General features: G+C 38.2%; 2 protein-coding genes and 1 pseudogene across 2 annotated transcripts in view; 2 read left to right on the top strand and 1 right to left on the bottom strand.

Annotated features, from left to right (window-relative positions):
* LOC144655403 (octopamine receptor beta-2R-like) overlaps nucleotides 1-1,337 on the bottom strand; it is an 11,384-nt gene extending 10,047 nt beyond the window's left edge. Inside the window, exon 1 of the mRNA XM_078515665.1 lies at nucleotides 1,110-1,337. The gene's annotated coding sequence lies outside the window, so the exon portion shown is untranslated. The remainder of the gene's footprint in view (nucleotides 1-1,109) is intronic.
* Nucleotides 1,338-3,692: 2,355 nt separating this feature from the next.
* On the top strand, nucleotides 3,693-4,622 carry LOC144654989 (melatonin receptor type 1A-like). Its single transcript, XM_078515214.1, has one exon. The coding sequence runs from the start codon at nucleotides 3,693-3,695 to the stop codon at nucleotides 4,620-4,622; it is 930 nt and encodes a 309-aa protein (XP_078371340.1).
* Nucleotides 4,623-15,864: 11,242 nt separating this feature from the next.
* LOC144654988 (histamine H2 receptor-like) lies at nucleotides 15,865-16,794 on the top strand (annotated as a pseudogene).
* Nucleotides 16,795-18,680: the final 1,886 nt, after the last annotated feature.

The raw sequence follows: 18,680 nt of genomic DNA, 5'->3' as shown, positions 1-18,680 counted from the left end.
CGAGCTCATATAAGCGAAATAAAAAAAACTGAGGTTAAATTAAAGGGGTGACCGATTTCGAAATGTTTACATGTCGTAAACACAGTTTGAATCGTTTCTAAAGTGACAACTTTTCCACAATATTTAGCGAATATTTACGCTTTTAAATTGAATAATCGCAACATCTAGGCAAATTATTTAATGGAAATGAAGTTAAAGAAATAAGCCTATAAATCTATTTGCAATTCTCACCTTGAACTCGCCGGTCGTTCATCATATCATTGAAAGGAAGCTGCCAAATGGCTTCCTGTTTAGATACGCGCAGTTACAGATGAATATTATTACGGTCTCGGGCCAGTTTTTGCATAACTTCCATGTTTAAGCTGTGTCGTGTACTCGTGAATTAAATTAAACACAAATAAAATTGCGAAATCGTGTAGAGCAGTTTTGCCGGATGACGACTGTGGAGAGTATTATTAAAGGAAAGAGAAACTGATAGACGAATAGAAAGAATAACAACAACTACCCGGCACTTTTTCGCCTTTTCTTCGTATTGTATTTTTGTCTACCTTTTCGAGAATCCTCTCCGCTTCGGCGAAGCAAGCGTAAAATGCCAGCGTTACATACAAGGAACATCAATTTTCGCTGTTTTTTTCTGTGTATCTTTCCCCTGTATAGTCTAATTACCCGTTGTCTTGGCTACGCGAGCAGTCGTTTTTTCGTCTTTTTACCGCGTGTTACAGACAGCAAGACAAAAGGGAAAATCGACGTCTATTGCAGGTCACTTCGAAGCGTTATCCGCTTTACTGAAAAAATAATAAAATCAAAACTTCCGTATTTCGGTTTCGTTGCCTCGGTTGTTGACGACGCCGTAAAAGGTATTTACTCTTTTCTACAGTAATCTGATCTGATCGGCAAATATTACTACATGCAGTTGAATCCCGATATCTCAACTCCCCGGCACTAACTCAAACCTTTTTCGATTGCCCTCCAGGTCATTTTCTTACTAATTTTGCCCTCGATAACTCGAACCCCCGATTACTCGAACCTTTTTCGATTTTCCTTGAAGGTTCGAGTTATCAGGATTTTAAAGAATTCAATTGTACATCAAAAACAAAAATTTACTTTACCTTAAAGACCTCAAGGGCTGTAAATGTGAGATTGAAGGAGCGAGTTGTACTTCTTTCAGTGCATAACGCTTTAGTGTCGATTCAGAAGATGGCTGTGAAGGTATAAAACAACATCAAAACTATCCTGAAGAACTGTCGTTCATCTGCCAGTAACAAAATAATGGATTGTAAATGAAATCATCGATTGCTAGCCCCTGCCTTTTGATGTATTTCTCGTCAACACGTCAAACTCCCAACAACGTCAGTTTCACTGAGAGGAAGTTTAAATTTGCGTCTATTATATATCAAGATTCTAGAATTCCGCTTGTCATATGTAATAAAGCCGGCCGGTGGCTTTAATACACAAAACGCTTTTGTTCTGTTTATGATAATCATCAGTTTGCTTTTATAAGTAGCTTAATTCTTTACCAAAGTTAATTGGGTTGAATGAAGCTTGCTTGCTAATAGAGCGATAGCATTTGGGAATTGCTTTCATAATTTAAACTCGTATACTATTATTTTACCCTACGGCCGAATATGGTTTCCTTTTTTGCCCTGTTTGGCCATTTAGACATGAGATTACTGGAAATACGTCATGTTCTTCGGTACAATTTACTCGAGGATTAAAAGCGTTTACAGTGTCTTTTCAAAACCCCATTTCCATGCATTAGCGGACATTCGCTACTTTTTCTTTTAATTGTTTCGCTCATTTAACCGACAGCGGATGAATTTGGTATTCAAGGCATACATTAACTCACAATAAAAGTAAAGCAAGACGAACTCGAGGATTACATGTTTATATCAAAACAAAATCTCCTTTGCATGGTTGACACTTTTCCCAGGCAGAAAGATTTAGAATGGTATCACTGCCTAACAAACAGACATGCAAAATAATTAGGAAACGAAACAAATTTTGATAAAAAATGCCGGGTAAGTTAAAAGTGTTTGGCGTTAGTTCCGGCAGCAGGAAAACAAAAAAAGTTTCGAGTGAAGAAACGTGAAGATCCCGAATTTAAGTGAATTTCTTGGCAATTATTATTGTTAAGCTCTTCCGTTTTTACTACTAATGACCCAGTAATATGTGAAGGAAGATTGTCGAGATCGACAAGAGCGCAGGAACAGCTAAAACGGGCAGTCCGATTGAGTTGCCGTGAACTACTGTAAACAAGAGGGGCCGCTATAAGTCCGAAATAAGTTAAAGGATATAGCAATTATTCAGATCACCGGCTTTGAAAAGCCACTGCACTCGATAGAACTAGGGTGAATAAACAATGTACGATGGGCGAGCAAACCTAAGGAATAAGGAGAAGAACAAGAAAATAAAATCTATCCTTGTCTTTCTTACATGCCTGCATGAAGTTGCATCGTTCTACCGTACGCCGTGTAATTCAAAAACGATGCAATGCATCGTTTTGATGCAGTGATTTCCTTCCATTTTTTTCCGACGGGTATAAGATTTTCGGGACTTCACAATAAATCGTTGTCAGATTTCAAGGATAGTTACAAAACAGTCTCACTTGAATTGATCTTGTGCTTTTCATCGGTTCAGTTGTCGTACAGTAATTTTTATAGCATATATTATTATAATTCTAAACACTCTTTTTGCATCTACTTGAAAAAATTAATTTGCACGACTTTCCTTTATTGGCAATGATTAACAATAATTTATCTTTTCCGCTCGACTCTTGTCCTTTCAAAAGCAGTTGGTAGCAATTTGTATTTGGAAAATAAATTCTAGAAAAGGCTTTTGCATTCTGCAGAAATGATTTCCAGCAGTTTAACACCACTAATAACTTCTCAAACAATCATTTAAATAATCTTGGAGGTGAAGAAGAAAACGAAAAACTGTCGTCATACACCGGACTGTAATCTTGTCTTTTAATGACCCTGTGTTGTGCAGTGGCAAGAAAGTCACTCGTTTTGCAGACGAGGGAGAAACAGAAGAACCCTGAGTAACCTACTGTTTAGTGCTACACTGCATTCGATCAATGTTTGCAGGTGGTGTATCGCCTTCAGTAAGATATTAATCGATTTGATTTGTCCTATACTTAGGCGTAAATATTTGAATGGTTTGTGAGCTGTTTGTTTTTGGCAATCAAACTTGACTGGTAGCGTAGAAAATGTAAACCAGTTAAATCGATGGCAGGAAATTACTTGTCAACTTGCCATTTCAGGTGAATTTTACTTAGACGTCTGCAACCAGAAATGGCAGCTAACCGACTCTTCGTTCCGTTTTCTGTTCTACGCACTGAAGTCATGCTGTTGCTTCATCGATTGGTTGAAAGAAGTTTAAAATGTTATTAACAATTTCCTGCAAATAATAGCGTTCAGGACACATGCTGCTGAAACACTGAATATTTTTTATTTTTTTTCGAACTCGTAAACGGTAGGTTTGAACTTCTATATCGTCCGATTTAAATCTGGCTTATCTCGCACGCCTAATTCCACAACGGGTTTCTTCGACTTGGAATTATACGACGAAACAGTTCACAAAAATTTGCAGGAAAAGCAGCAGAAAAGCTGATAAAACTCATTTCTACTGGGTGCAAATAACGGAAACGTAGACCATTAACAACAGAAGTGTGTCAGTGCTTTGCAATCGCCATGGAACAAATAATAAACGATACAAGAAGCGTGCCGACGGCTGCCATACAAACCATTGTATCATCAGCCACCACACTTCTGTCACTTCTTGGAAATTCGCTTGTTTGTATCGCTTTCTACCGAAACAGAAGACTAAGAACTATTACAAACTTTTACGTCTTGTCTCTGGCAGTGATAGATGTAACAATGGCTACTTTTAGTCTTCCTTTTCAAGCAATTGCATCGGGTCTGCGCAGATGGCCATTTGGTTTCAACATGTGTCAACTGACAGGTTTCTTTGTGCAGTATTGGGCTCAAATATCGCTCTGTATTCTGGCGCTCGCATCAATAAATCGATATGTTTGCGTTGTAAAGCCTAATAGATACTCAGCATTTTTCACCAAAAAGAAAACTATCACTTCGATTCTTTTCGTATGGATTGTTTCGTTTGTCCAGAACTTGATTTTGGTCTTCGCCATACCAGTCGTATACCAATGGCATCCAAACACCTTATACTGCCAAGCAACATCTCTTGATGAGCGAATAGAGAGAGTTACCTATGTCTTCTATGGATGCTTTTTCGTCTTCCTTATGTTAATAGTTGTGTTTTGTTATGGCAGTGTTTATCGCGTTGTCAGGCAACACAACGCTGTCGTTGTTCCTTCTCTACAACGAGGAGCTAACTGCCCTGGAACAAGACATGCACAAGAGATCAAGACCTCTCGAGTGCTTTTTGCTACTGTTCTTGGATTTTCTGTATGCTGGAGTCCACTGATTGTCACGTTTTTCTTAACATTTGGTTTTCAGGTGTCTATTCCCTCCTCTGCACACTCGATTTATCCAATATTCTCCACTTTCTCCGCGTGGATTAATCCGATAATTTACGGCGTCATGAACCGCACCATGCGGAGGGAGTTTCGAAACATATTGTTTTGCCGAAAAGAGGAATAGACTGATGAAAACGTTAAACGATTATTCAAATATTTGCTCTCAAAAATAGATATTTTTTCCTACCAAAATGCAAATGTTAACGGACAGATCGCCTTGAAATAAAAGAGAAGGCATTTCTCCAAAGGCGAGTTTTTATTCCTTGGGTTCCTTTTCACTGGACATAATGAAATTGCAACCTATACGATTAGGTTTGTAGTTTGCAATCAACAAACCTAATCTGGACTTGCATGCGCAGCTAAATTGCAAGTCGTCAGTTTCACAGTCAGTGTAACAGTCAAAGTGCCTTGCTTCTCTTTGATTTATTCCATTGCCTAAATTAAAAGGCAATGGAATAAATTGTCGCCTAACGTGGAAGAATAAACCACTCATTTTACTCAGTTGCAATCAAGCAAACTGTTTATCAAAAAAATCCATCAATGCAAAATTAAATAATTGTTTTTTAGGGAAAGAATGGCCATTTTGGTAGTGTTTTCGAGAACTTGTTGTTAAGTTAAATCTGAAGTTTGTGATAATGACTTCTGATAACGCCGTTTACGAAATGTTTACTCTTTGCGAGGAAAGCAGCTGCTAGTCTGCTTGCATAAAAGTTTTTACTATACCTTTTACCACAGTGGAAGATCGACGGATCAAGTGAAAAATAGCACGGGTTTCGGTTGATTTGCGTACCCACATTCTCCTCCCTCCAATGAAAGGAAAGGAAAACGAAATCATCATTTTTAACAAATACATTGCCTTCTCGAAAATACGTGACTGGTATTTTCTTTAGTACATACCCGGCAAAAATATTGTGGAGCATATACAAAGAACGCTAGCATGGACACTTTATTTTGCTGATATTTGCTGCTTTTTCTCCTCGAGATAAGGAGTAACGATACAGGGGAAGAGACAACACAACATTCAAGCTAGTCGAGTGCCACTAAGAAAGCTGGCCAGAGCAAATGTAAAGCCGTTTTTTGAACAGATTATATTCAAGATAAATGGTTTACCTCGACATAGGGAAAAATTCGAAGTAGTCATTGCTCGAGTTATCTGTGATATACCAGGGAATCTACTGTACCTTACTGATAGATTGTTAGTTGATCCTGATCTCTTTTATGCTTGTCTAGTTCTTTAGCCGTCCCAGCCACAAGTACACAAACTAAGACGCATTATAAGCTCACTACTACAGAAACTACTTACAGAAAAATTTGCATGATTTTGACATTTAAAATTGCAATAAACTATTTCAAACTTTCTAACTTAACGTGGAAATAAATTGAACACTGGTAAAAAAAAATTTCGATTTGTTTTAACCCAGGAACAACAATAACTGCTACAGAAAATATAAACATTGCATTAAGGCCAAAAATTACACATTAAATACTTATGGATAAACGGTTTGAAATAATGAATGAACACGGACAACGTATCCCACTTCGAAAACCGCCGACAATTCGCTTTTTTATAAGTTTCAAAGTCTTTAGTTTATGTCATTGAAAACTGAGCGCGAATGATACTGAGTTACAACGTTTTTAATGAAGAAATTCTGGTTCTGTTTTGATCAGTGTTTGGTTCTTGTTTTGTATTGTTGTTTTGTCAGTGAACAGCCGTGGTCCAGCATTGGAAGAATTAATTTCGCCCAAATAGATCGTTTAATAACACCGTGGAAGCCGAAAATTATTAGCTTTAAGCGCAACTTGACATCACAAAGTTAATTAATCCCGCAGGATTTTGGCACATGTCATATAATACTTTTCCCCTTAATATTTATCCGACATATGGTCTTATGGTCTTCTTTTGGAATCTCAGTATGATCATGTTCTGCAGAACTTACATATCACAAGACCTAATTTGCATATTATGACTGCACGGTAATTATCGTACAGTTTTGGCCACGATGCACGACAAATGACACGTAAAGCGATTTCGAGGACATTCTAATAATGAAACTGTCCAATCAAAGAAATGTAGAATTTTGTAATATGAAATAACAAAGATCTCGAAAAATCATTTTATAATTAAACGATGGGATATTCCTTGGAGAAAAACTAGGGAGCGACCATAAGTGATCAAATTAAATTTTTCCTTTCTGACTTCAACTTTGATAAAAACAATTAATATAGGGGTGGCTTTCTAAAACATCATTAAATACAGAAGTTTTCTGATTGATTTGATAAATTTCGTCAAATTCGTCCTTTTCGCCAAATTCATAGAATTTGTCAAAACCATCAGCGGTGTATCAGTTGCGGTTACTGACATAATTTTGCTGGTTTGACGAATTGACGAAATTTCATCAATTTCGTCATTGCGTGCATTTCTGGACATAAGTGAAATGAACAACACTTCTCAACGCACACGTATCATGGACTTGAAGGAGATTTTGTTCGTCTGTCCGATCTTCAATATAGCCAAAACAAGTCATATCGTGTAGACGAAACATAGTAAGTCAAAATATCCTTTTTATTAAAACATCCGGATAACTATAATTTCTGCAGTGCTTTACGCGACTCGCGTAACTAGGTAGTTGTTGCTTTTTTTTCCTTACACAAGTTCAAACACTGGAAGACTTTACTTAAGTTAGGGGCGATTGAACTTAATTGGGAGCGACATGACATTAGCGTTTGGGGCGACTTAACTTTAGTTTTAGGGCGACGTGACTTGGATTGGGCGACGTAACTTGGGGCGACCATGTGAAGTGTCCTTCCTAAGAACACAACACAATGAACTCGACCAGTGCTCGACCCCGGACCGCTCGATCCGGAGTCCAAGGGAAACTATCGGACAAAGAGGTCAAACCTGCTACTTCACCTCAAAAAATTCTGATCCTCAGGAGTCATTTTTTCGACATTAGGAGAAGGAAGATCTTGTAGGGGTGTAACTAAGAACCAATTATATAAAAAAAAAAAAAAAAAACATTTTTGTTAAAATTGTGGTGTAAGGAAGTTTCGTTTTGTTAGAACTGTTTTTTTTGTTGCAATAAAAATGGAAAGAACTTTATACACCTGAAAAAGTTGAAGTTCAAATACCTTTGTCAAAATGTGTTTCAAAAATCGATCCTTTCACTGCAACTTATCTTAGTTGTAGCTGACTTATCAAATAGTAATTGATGTTTCAATTATGTTTTCCTCTCCCAGTTCTCCTTCACAATTATCACAATTGACATAATTATAAAGCCAGGTCTGGAATTGAAACCTCCTGCGTTGCGTTTAACAAGTCAAAGGGGTACACTGGCTGTATTGCTTTAGATTGAATTTGAAGAAGCCTCCTCATGATTTCTTCTGTAAGTTTGTTTTTTATGACCCACGCGTTGTAAAAACAGTACAACATACATCTGATTAAAATACCATTTAGTAAACGGCGCAACCTAGCAAATAAAACATTTAGACGTCTCGACATTTTTTTTTTCCAGGACTGTACCTAACATTGGTTTAAGTATTTGTATCGGATGCATGAATACAAATATTATACCGATTTCTGGCCTTAGATTGAAGTTAAACTTGATTTTGACTTAATGTTTAACAAATTGCACGCTGTGTTAATTTTCTGCTTAGCGACATAGAGAACGTTTTTTTTCTTGAGTTCACTTCTGTTCAAACTTGAGTTTGATTTTAAAGGTTCTATACAGACAATTTTATTCCAAAGTTCTATTAACATCATTTATTCACTGTAACCTTTTCACATCTAGAGTGTTATTTCAGTGTTTAATCACGCAGTTTCTATGAAACAAGAGATTTATCTCAGTTACCATTTTGTATTTGGCATCTTAGTAATTTCAAAAATTCCTTCCTCATGGCTCTATTCATGACGCCGTATATAACTGGGTTGATCCAAAAGCTCAAAGCAGGAGATAGTCCGTAAAGGGATTGCCAAAATGGTGGCATGGAAAGCTGCACAACTCTCTCTAAACAGCTTATAACTATTGACGGAATCCAACAAAAGCAAAATCCTATAACGGCGGCCAGGAGAACGCGAGATGCTTGGATCTCGTGTGCGCTTACCGTTCCTTGGCTTGTTGCTCCTTGCAGAGAGGGATTGACGGCAACGTTATGTCGTCTAATGGCGCGATAAACGCTTCCGTAACAAAATAAGATTAAACACATGGGAAGACCAATGAAGAACGTTACGTACACGGGCATTAAAACCTCATAATTGGTGCTGACTTCACAAAATAAATATTCAGGATGCCATACGAATGAAATGGGTGTCACCACCTTAGCTATGGCGCCTGCGGTCAATGTAAATAACCACACGAAGACGATCGAAAAGACTGTTTTCTTCTTTGTGAAGAGAACGGGGTAAAGTCCAGGTTTAACTACGCAAACATAGCGATTAACGGCCGTCAGCACCAATGTGCCAAGCGTCACTCCAGAAATTAAGTAAGTTAGAAGACCGTTGAAGTTGCAGAATTTGGCATTGTATGGCCACTTGCGTAAGCCCGAGGCAATTGCAGCAAAAGGATATGAAAAAGTGGCAATAATTAAGCCGTAAATAGATAAAAACAACACGTAGAAATTAGTAATCGTTCGTAATCTCCTGTTTCGGTAGAAAGCGAGACAAACGAGCGAGTTTCCCGCGAGTGACAGTGCTATCGTTAGAATCAAGATGGAAGTTTGTACGGCGACTGTTGGCAGGCTTCTTGTATCTTCTCTGGGTTGAGACATGAATGTTTTCAGCAAGTAGCAGACGAATTCTAATCACTGTTGCTAAGATAAGGATAAGTAATCTGTTATTTGGAGGCACTTTTCCCTCAGTAATAAGTGATTAACCTTCTGTAAGATGTTTCTTTGATGTTTTACGTTCCAAGTATAGTTAGATATTGATCACAGTCGGTGGTGGAAAGCTGTTCTTTTGTGTACAACTTAAGAAAAGAAGCAGCGTTTTTTAATTAAATTTTACAAGTCGAAACACTATTGTTTAAATTGACATAAGCTTCCCTTTTGGAAGAGATTAAACCTTTACGAATTAATTGCTATTTGCTATAATTGCACTTATTATTTCCATCGGTGGTACAAAGCTTATGGGTGGGGGGGGGGGGGGAGGAGGAGGATGGGACCTTCCACCTCGCGATCCGTTTACTCCCGATTTCCTCATCTTCCTTCCGCCTCTTTGAGCTATTTATATTGCAAAATATTAAGCATTTTAAGTAATTTCCCGCCACCTTTGATACCCCACTTCCTGCTTTCTTTTCTACTGCCTCCCGTGTTGTTATCGCATCCTTTACTACGTAAAAAGGTCTCGCCCTTCCTCCCCCTGCCCCCACCATCCGCTAAAAGAAACAGCCTCATATATCACGCATTGTTTACACAGAGTCATCGTTTAACTAAAACTTTATGATTTAATCGGTAAATTTTTTTGTAATAATTTGCTACTTGCCCTTTTTCCAGTAAGAGTTTGTCTGTTTTATTTTAAATTTCAGCCTGCTTGTTTCGCTATTGATGTTCAGTTCCAAAGTTTGTGCAAAATGCACTCAGCAACACACAATTACCATTGCGGAAGCAAAAGACTATTTAGGAAGACTTTGTAGCTACGAAAAGACAGCAAATCAGACCATCATTGATTGCTTTCTTCAGCTCGTGGATTAACCCAATCATAAATGGTGTCATGAGCATCGCGACGAGGGAAGAATCCCTTACGTTGCTGAGGCGAATGATGATGATGATGACGATGATGATGATTCAGTTGTAATTGCGTTCCGGGAGTTTTCCTTCGATGCAATGACGCAAATTATATGGTTCGTTGTACAGCAAATAGTAATTACTTCGTTTGGGTTGAATCTCTTTCAAAAAGAAAGCTTATGTAAATTGAAGCAATATTGTTTCGACTTTTAATTAAAAAACGCTGCTTCTCCTATTTAGTTGTACACAAAAGAACGGCGATCGACCCGTGTGATCAATTTCCAACTTAACTTGAAGCGTAAAACATCCAAGAAACATAAATAGCAGGACAAGTTATTACCGAGGGAGTGGAGTGTCCCTTGGCACATTGGCGCTGACGGCCGTTAACCGCTATTTTTGCGTAGTTAAACCTCAGCTTTACCGCGTTCTCTTCACAAAGAAGAAAACTGTCTTTTCGATCTCTTCGTGTGGCTATTTACACTGACTGCAGGCTTAAAAGTTACGCTAGTGACACGCATTTCATTCGCGTGGCATCCTGAAAATTTATTCTGTCCAATGACAGGGCTTAGAGTCGACGATAGTAAGGTTACAGCGTCCGTGTTTGTAGCTTTCTTTATTGTTTTTCCCATGTGTATAATCCTATTTTGTTACGTAAGCGTTTATCGCGCCATTAGACGACATCATTCTGCTGTCAATCCCTCTCTGCAAGCAGCAACAAGCCAAGGAACAGTAAGCGCACACGAGATCCAAGCATCTCGCGTTCTCCTGGCTGCAGTTATAGGATTTTGGGTTTGTTGGACTCCTGCAATAGTTATAAGCATTTTAAAAAGGGTTACACAGCTTCAAACGCCCTCATTGTGGCTATCTTTTTACTTACTGTTTGCTGCTTCGAGCTCGTGGATCAACCCAATTATATACGGCGTTATGAACAGAGCCATGAGGAAGGAATTTCTTAAATTACTACGATGTCAGAGTCAAAACTGAACGCGATATTATGATCGGCAAGTTTCTAAATTGAAGACTGAAATTATGCAGTAAATTAAACTTATGAGTTGCTTCTTGTAGCCGGCAGTAAATTCTGAGGATCCGGTAAATCTGTACAACACAACACTATCCAAGATACTGGATGGTCATGCACTACGGGTGACAAAGACCATCAAAGTCCGTCCTCTTGTACCATGGTATGATGATGATATCAGGGATGCTAGGAGAGAGCGACGGAGGGCCGAACGCAGATGGCGTCGCACAAGGAATTCGTCTGATCTAGCCATTTTCAAAGAAAAAAAGGAGCTATGCTATTTTTCTCATGAACACCAACGTCATCAATAAAAAGAGCTCAAATCAAAGAGGTCTCTTCAATGCTACTAGAAAACTGTTGACGCAGGAGAATGAAGTTTTCTTCCCGCCTCTCAAAGATAAACTGCAATTGGTTAACTAAGAACCAATTATGAAAAAAAAACAGTTTGTTATAACTGTAGTGTAAGGAAGTTTGTTTTTTTAGAAGCGATTTTTGTTGCAATAAAAAAGGTAAGAAACTTTAGACGCCTGAAAAAGTTGAAGTTCAAATACCGTTGTAAAATTTTGGTTCAACAAACGACCCTTTCCCAGCAACTTATCTTAGTTGTAGCTGATTTGTCAAATAGTAATGGATGTTTCTATTATGTCTTCCTCTCTCCTTTCTACTTCAAATTATTCACAACTGACACAATTTATAAAGCCAGGTCTAGAATTGAAACCTCCTAAGGGGTAAACTGGCGGTATTTCTTCAGGTTGAATTTGTTTAAGCCTCCTCATGTTAAGATTTCTTCTATAAGTTTGTTTTTTATGACCCACGCGTTGTAAATAAAAAAAAAAACAGTAAAACATACATCCAATCGAAATTCCATATAGTAAACAGCGCAACTTGGCAACTAAAACATTTAGACGTCTCGACAGTTTTTTCCAGGACTGTACCTAGCATCGGTCTAAGTATTTGTATCGGATTGATGCAAATATTATACCGATTTCTGGCCTAAGATTGAAAAACTTGATTTTGGCTTGATGTTTAACAAATAGGCCATTTCCGAGTTACCCTTTGCCTCTGTTTCAAAGCGAGTCTACGTGCGAAACCATTCAAATGAAAATGAGTTTAATTTGCATGAAAATGGACCTGTAGGTGAAACTCATTTTCATATGAATGGTTTCGCACGTAGACTCGTTTTGAGACAGAGGCAAAGGGTAACTCGGAAATGGCGTATTGAATGCTGTGTTAATTTTCTACTTAGCGACATAGAGAACGAGATATTTCTTGAGTTCCCTTCTGTTCAAACTTTAGATTAATTTTATAGTTTTTTGTTCGGTTTGATTTTAAACTGGTTCTCCGCGCATGCTTGACAATGCTGACAATTTTATTTCAAAGCTCTATTAACATCATTTATTCACTGAAACCTTTTCACATCTAGAGTGTTATTTCAGTGTTTTATCACACACTAGCAAACCACAGTTTCTATGAAATAAGAGAGTTATCTCAGTTACCGTTTTGTCATTGGCATCTTAGTAATTTCAAACATTCGTTCCTCATGGCTCTATTCATGACGCCGTATATAACTGGGCTGATCCAAAAGCCCAACGCAGGAGATAGTCCGTAAAGGGACTGCCAAAATGGTGGCATGGAAAGCTGTGCAATTCTCTCTAAACAGCTTATAACTATTGACGGAATCCAACAAAAGCACAATCTTATAACTGCGGCCAGGAGAACGCGAGATGCTTGGATCTCGTGTGCACTTACCGTTCCTTGTCTTGTTGCTCCCTGCAGAGAGGGATTGACGGCAACGTTATGTCGTCTAATGACGCCATTAACGCTTTCGTATAACAAAATAAGATTAAACACATGGGAAGACCAATGAAGAATGTTACATACACGGGCATTAAAACCTCATAATTGCTACTGACTTCACAAATAAATATTCAGGATGCCACGCGAATGAAATGGGTGTAACCAGCGCCTACGCAAATTTCCGTTTCATAAACGGTCGATGCCTTTTTTAACGGTCGTTGCCAACGTTGCTCTTGAGGGATGACGGGTAAAAACGCAAAAAACCTAATATTCTGTTCCAGGGATCCATTTCTACATTCTTCGATGTAATTAAAGAAGTCTAACTTCCTGAAGATATCGATTATCAAGTGAAAAACATAGAAAGAAACCTGACGACCTTCGGGGCATAGACTTATTTAACACGTAGAGCCGTAGATCGTTTGTAACGACTCCTGCTGTATGCCGCTTGAATTGCAATTTTTCTTTTTTTATGAGAGATTAAGGGAGGTTCCTTGAATATCTCTCTGAGTAATGGTTGTTCTTGTATTGAATGCCATTTGTCCATTTGCATGTTTTTCAAACATGGTAATGATGGTTGAAATTGCGTGACAAAGGGTAGAAGCTTTTTATGCGTTCTCTGTATCTGTGTTTTTCTGTCCGCATAGATGACTTCCGAGAGCATTTTTTCCACCATTTTCTTTGTATAACCCCTGAAAGGGTAAACACCACAAGCAGATGTACGAATTGCGCCAGCAACTATAGTACAGAGAACCAAATACCGGTAAGGTATGTGATCAATATGGAGGCTCAAAATCATGGTCTTGCCTGAACTAAACCACATAGTGGCATGTACAACGCGCATAACAGTCAACAGACTTGCGCGTGCGAGGTTTCAAATCTACATTTCATGTAGTGCCAACGTAATGCAACGAACAAGGGAGGTAAAACCTAAATTTCGAGCTCAAAAGAAAAAGCGCTCGATCAAAATTATGCAAGAAGCACAACCTTTACAACACATGTACAAAATGTTCCTTTGAAACCAACTTTCAGCTTTCTCGAAATAAAGCTATACCAGTCTCTGGCAAAGCCAGACATAATCCGTGACGGCACAACACATCTTGCAACAGTATTAATTAAAATGCCGGCCCAGCACAAATTACAGTCAACTCTTGCCTTGCGGACAACTCGCCATTACGGAAAAAATTCAGATCCCCGAAAAAGCTACAGCTACAGAGGTTTGATTGGAAATGACTCCCGCTATTACGGATTCTCGCTATTACGCAATTACGGACACTTTCAGGGAAAATGACAGAATTTATTAGCTTTTATTGTTTTGAATCTCGATAAAGCGGACATCACGAACTTCTCATACAGAACATAAATACGTAAAATTGCAGTCTGTTGTTCGTTTTTTTTGTCAAAAAACACTTCAAAAGACTTCTGGAATGTATATTTTTGGAACAGCAGACATTGCTTTTTTACTCAAGTTCGCGCCTTTTCCTCCAAGACTCTAGAAAAGATCAAAACCTCGTTCTTAATTGTCAACTACTGCTTTACAGTTTCACTGTCAGTTGTTAAGCTCGCCAATGTCTTAATCATTTAACGTATTTAATACTATAACCAGGGTTAACGAGGGTTAACTGTAAATGCAAGTAAACAACATTTTCACGGAATATTGTCCTTTCACAGCAAGCATTTTGAGAGTTTAAAGCATATATTCCAAAACAAACCTAACTAGCAAACGTTGAAGTAAATTACAGAGCTATAGAGGTGTCCTGTTTGTAGAGTTAGACACCTCTATAGCTCTGTAACAGAACCTATGTCTTCTAGACTCTTTTAAACTCATACTGCCTACAAATAAAACAGCATGTAGTGCCCTTCAGAAACAAGTGAAAAGCAAAAAGGTCGAAAGACCGAATGTTATACGGCAAATGTTCAAAGTTACGAACGTTGTTACAAAGTCTTGTAACAATATAATGGACACACAGCAGGAGTTGCATAGGTCTGTCATTCCGTGTTACGGAATATTAGGCAAAATAACACGTTTTTGTGATTTCTCCCATCATCCCTCAATAGCAACATTGGCAACGACCGTTAGAAAGGTATCGACCGATAGTTGGAATGGCATCGACCGTTCCGTTTACTCCCAGTTTCCGCCTCCTGCTTAGTGGTTCTCACCTCTTTGAGCTATTTATATTGTAAAATATTACAATATAGGCCTGCCCTTGCCACTAGCTGAATTTGTTTCTCGGTTGTCCCGAACTCAAATCATCGACCACGCTTTGTATATAGCCAACTGGTCTGCCTCCTGCCGGGATTTTTAACCTTGTTATGTTCATTTATAAATTATTTGTTTCCTCTGTTTCAGTGGCATGCCTGTAAACTAGCTATCTCGTTGAGATATGAAGCTAAGTGCATGACCACTATAAACACATATTTATTTATTTTTTTTAATTATATGGTTCGTTGTACAGCAAATAGTAATTACTTCGTTTGGGTTGAATCTCTTTCAAAAATAAGCTTATGTAAATTGAAGCAATATTGTTTCGACTTTTAATTAAAAAAAACGCTGCTTCTCCTATTAGTTGTACACAATAGAACGGCGATCAACCCGTGTGATCAATTTCCAACTTAACTTGAAGCGTAAAACATCCACGAAACATTAATAACAGGACAAGTCATTACCGAAGGAAAATTGTATTCATTTGGCTGATAGCTTTATCCAGGCAGTCTTAACAACAGTGTTCACAATTCATTTTCTTCTGATAAGGAAAGGAACTCCTTTTCTACTCGGTAAAATTAAGGGAAACGTAGACCATTAACAACAGAAGTGTGTCAGTGCTGTGAAATCACCATGGAACAAATAATAAACGATACAAGAAGCCTGCCGACGGCTGCCATACAAACCGTCGCATTATCAGCAACCACACTTCTGTCACTTCTGGGAAATTCGCTTGTTTGTATCGCTTTCTAACGAAACAGAAGGCTAAGAACTGTCACCAATTTTTACGTCTTGTCTCTGGCAGTAATAGATGTAACAATGGCAACTTTTAACCTTCCTTTTCAAACAATCGCATCAGGTCTGCGCAGATGGCCATTTGGTTTCAATATGTGTCAATTCACTGGTTTTCTTGCTCAGTATTGGGCAAATGTATCGCTCTGTATTTTGGCGCTCGCATCAATAAATCGATATGTTTGCGTTGTAAAGCCACATAAATACCCGGTATTTTTCACCAAAAAGAAAACTATCACTTCGATTCTTGTTGTATGGATTGTTTTGTTTGTACAGGACGTAATTCTGATCTTTGCATTACAAGTTATGTACCAATGGAATCCAAACACTTTATACTGTCAGGTAACGTTTCTTGATGAGCGAATAGAGAGAGTTACCTATGTCTTTTATGGATGCGTTTTCGTCTTCCTCATGTTAATAGTTGTGTTTTGTTATGGCAGTGTTTATCGCGTTGTCAGGCATCACAACGCTGTCGTTGTCCCTTCTATACAGCAAGGAGCAAACTGTTCTGGGACAAGACGTGCACAAGAGATCAAGACCTTTAGAGTGCTTTTTGCTACTGTTCTTGGGTTTTCTGTATGCTGGAGTCCACTGATTGTCACGTTTTTCTTATCATTTGGTTTTCAGGTGTCTATTTCCACCGCTGCACATTCGATTTATCCTATATTCTCCACTTTCTCCGCGTGGATTAATCCGATAATTTATGGCGTCATGAACCGCGCCATGCGGAAGGAGTTTCGAAATATATTGTTTTGCCGAAAAGAGGAATAGACTGATGAAAACGTTAAACGATTATTCAAATATTTGCCCTCAAAAATAAATATTGTTGCCTACCAAAATGTAAATGTTAATGGACAGATCAGCAGTGAAATAAAATACCTTGCATTTTTTCAAAGGGCGAGTTTTCATTTCTTGGGTCCCTTTCAATGGACAAAGTGAAGTTGCAACCTATACCGCGATTAGGTTTGTAGTTTGCATTTCGAGCAAACAACAAACCTACCGTAATCTGGACTTGAAGCTAAATTGCAAGTCGTCAGTTTTACACTCAACGTAACAGTCCAAGTGCCTTGCTTCTCTGCGACGTTTTTGTCAAAAGCAAAAAACGTCCACCTTCATTCACAAAGTGAAATTGTATCCTTAAAAACCATCTACCAAATTATCGCCCCACGTGGACGACGAAACCATGCACTCATTTTACTAAGTTTCAACCAAGCAAACTGTTGACCAAAAAAAAAGCCATCATGCAAAGTTTAAGAGTGTGCCCGTGAGAGAACAGGGCAGAACCAGGTAACAGGTGATACAGCTCATATCACCGATTTCGCCCAAACTTAGCATAAATGTTGGGTATGGTGAGCTATTTACTGTGACAAAACATCAGCTCAAAATATTTTATTCCCTTCAAGTTATGGCACCTTTTGCAAAAATGGCCATTTTTCACTAATTTATGCATATTTAATTAGCTGACTTTGATTGACCAGTTCCACAAGAAAAAAAGACTTCTGAAAATAAAATTCACTGCACTATATTCTGTGGATATTAGGCTTTAAGTACAATAATTCACTTCAACCGTCTGATTTGATTTCTTCTCCTCAAACGGTCTTTTGGAAGGTACACATTTCGTACTGTTGGAAATAGCCTTTAACTAGTGCCCAATATCTCCCATGAGCAACAACTTATATACATTATTCTTACATGGGTAATGAAATCCATCTCTAAACTTCACAAAAATGCCACAAAATGTCTGGGGACTTCAATATTTTATTAGTATTGAGGAACTAAACACACGTAACTTAACGATTTCTTGCTATTTCATCAAAATTCACCGAAACACAGAAGCCAATTATTTGCCTCAATTTGGCAGAAAATCGGTACGAAATAGCTAATCAAGCATAAATCTATAGATAACAATCAAAATATTGGCGAAGAAAAGGCAGTTAGGACATTTTTCGGAGCGTTTTCAGAGCCGATATAATTCAACAATGTTGTGATAGCAAATGTAAAAATAGCAGCGAAAGATTTTCTTCAAAAGCTCGCTCAATTCAACATTTAGGCACATCAAAGTTAAGAAACAAGAAAGTAATACTACATACATGCCACTTATCGACACACAGATGCTTTCTTTTGAAGAATTTGTTCTTCCTCGCTGCACTTCGATCCTTCGATCGATCTCAATTGACATGTACTGTTGCTTTGAGGCGCGATGAAGTTAGCCAATATATCGTGGTTCATTCTTCGTGAAAGGTGTAAACAGGTTGTCAATAAGTCATTCAAAGAGCTGTTCAAAGTTCACGGAAGGACACTTTTCTCAGCCAGTTTGCATGAAATAAATTTAACTGGAAAATAAACAGCCGCCATGTTGAATTTCTACCTTTGAGCCTGCGGTTTCAGTCAGCGTAACCTGCGATCAGGCGTTATTTTTCTCGCGGCGGAGGGGTCAACGGAAAAATGAACGCCTGATACAATTACTTGTCGAGTCGTCTGTAAAAAGTCCAGAATCTGGACTTTTTTCTGATTGGTTAGGAAACAAAAGGCAACATTAGAACTCTATCCTGATTGGCTAATTGAGTTCAAGTCTAGTTTCCGGTCCAAAAATATCACGCGTAGATGATTGTTATCATGGCGGGTGTTGAGCGGAATAAAGCGAGTTCTTCTAGCTT

Source organism: Oculina patagonica, chromosome 5 (genome assembly GCF_052425735.1).
Source record: "Oculina patagonica isolate OP01 chromosome 5, crgOcupat, whole genome shotgun sequence".
Taxonomy (NCBI): domain Eukaryota; kingdom Metazoa; phylum Cnidaria; class Anthozoa; order Scleractinia; family Oculinidae; genus Oculina; species Oculina patagonica.
The sequence above is the reverse complement of the archived record's forward strand: the minus strand, read 5'-3'. Positions and strand labels throughout refer to the sequence as shown.

Bases quoted from the DNA above. Each gene is read 5' to 3' on its own strand.
- LOC144654989 (XM_078515214.1), top strand. From the start codon at position 3,693: ATGGAACAAATAATAAACGATACAAGAAGCGTGCCGACGGCTGCCATA.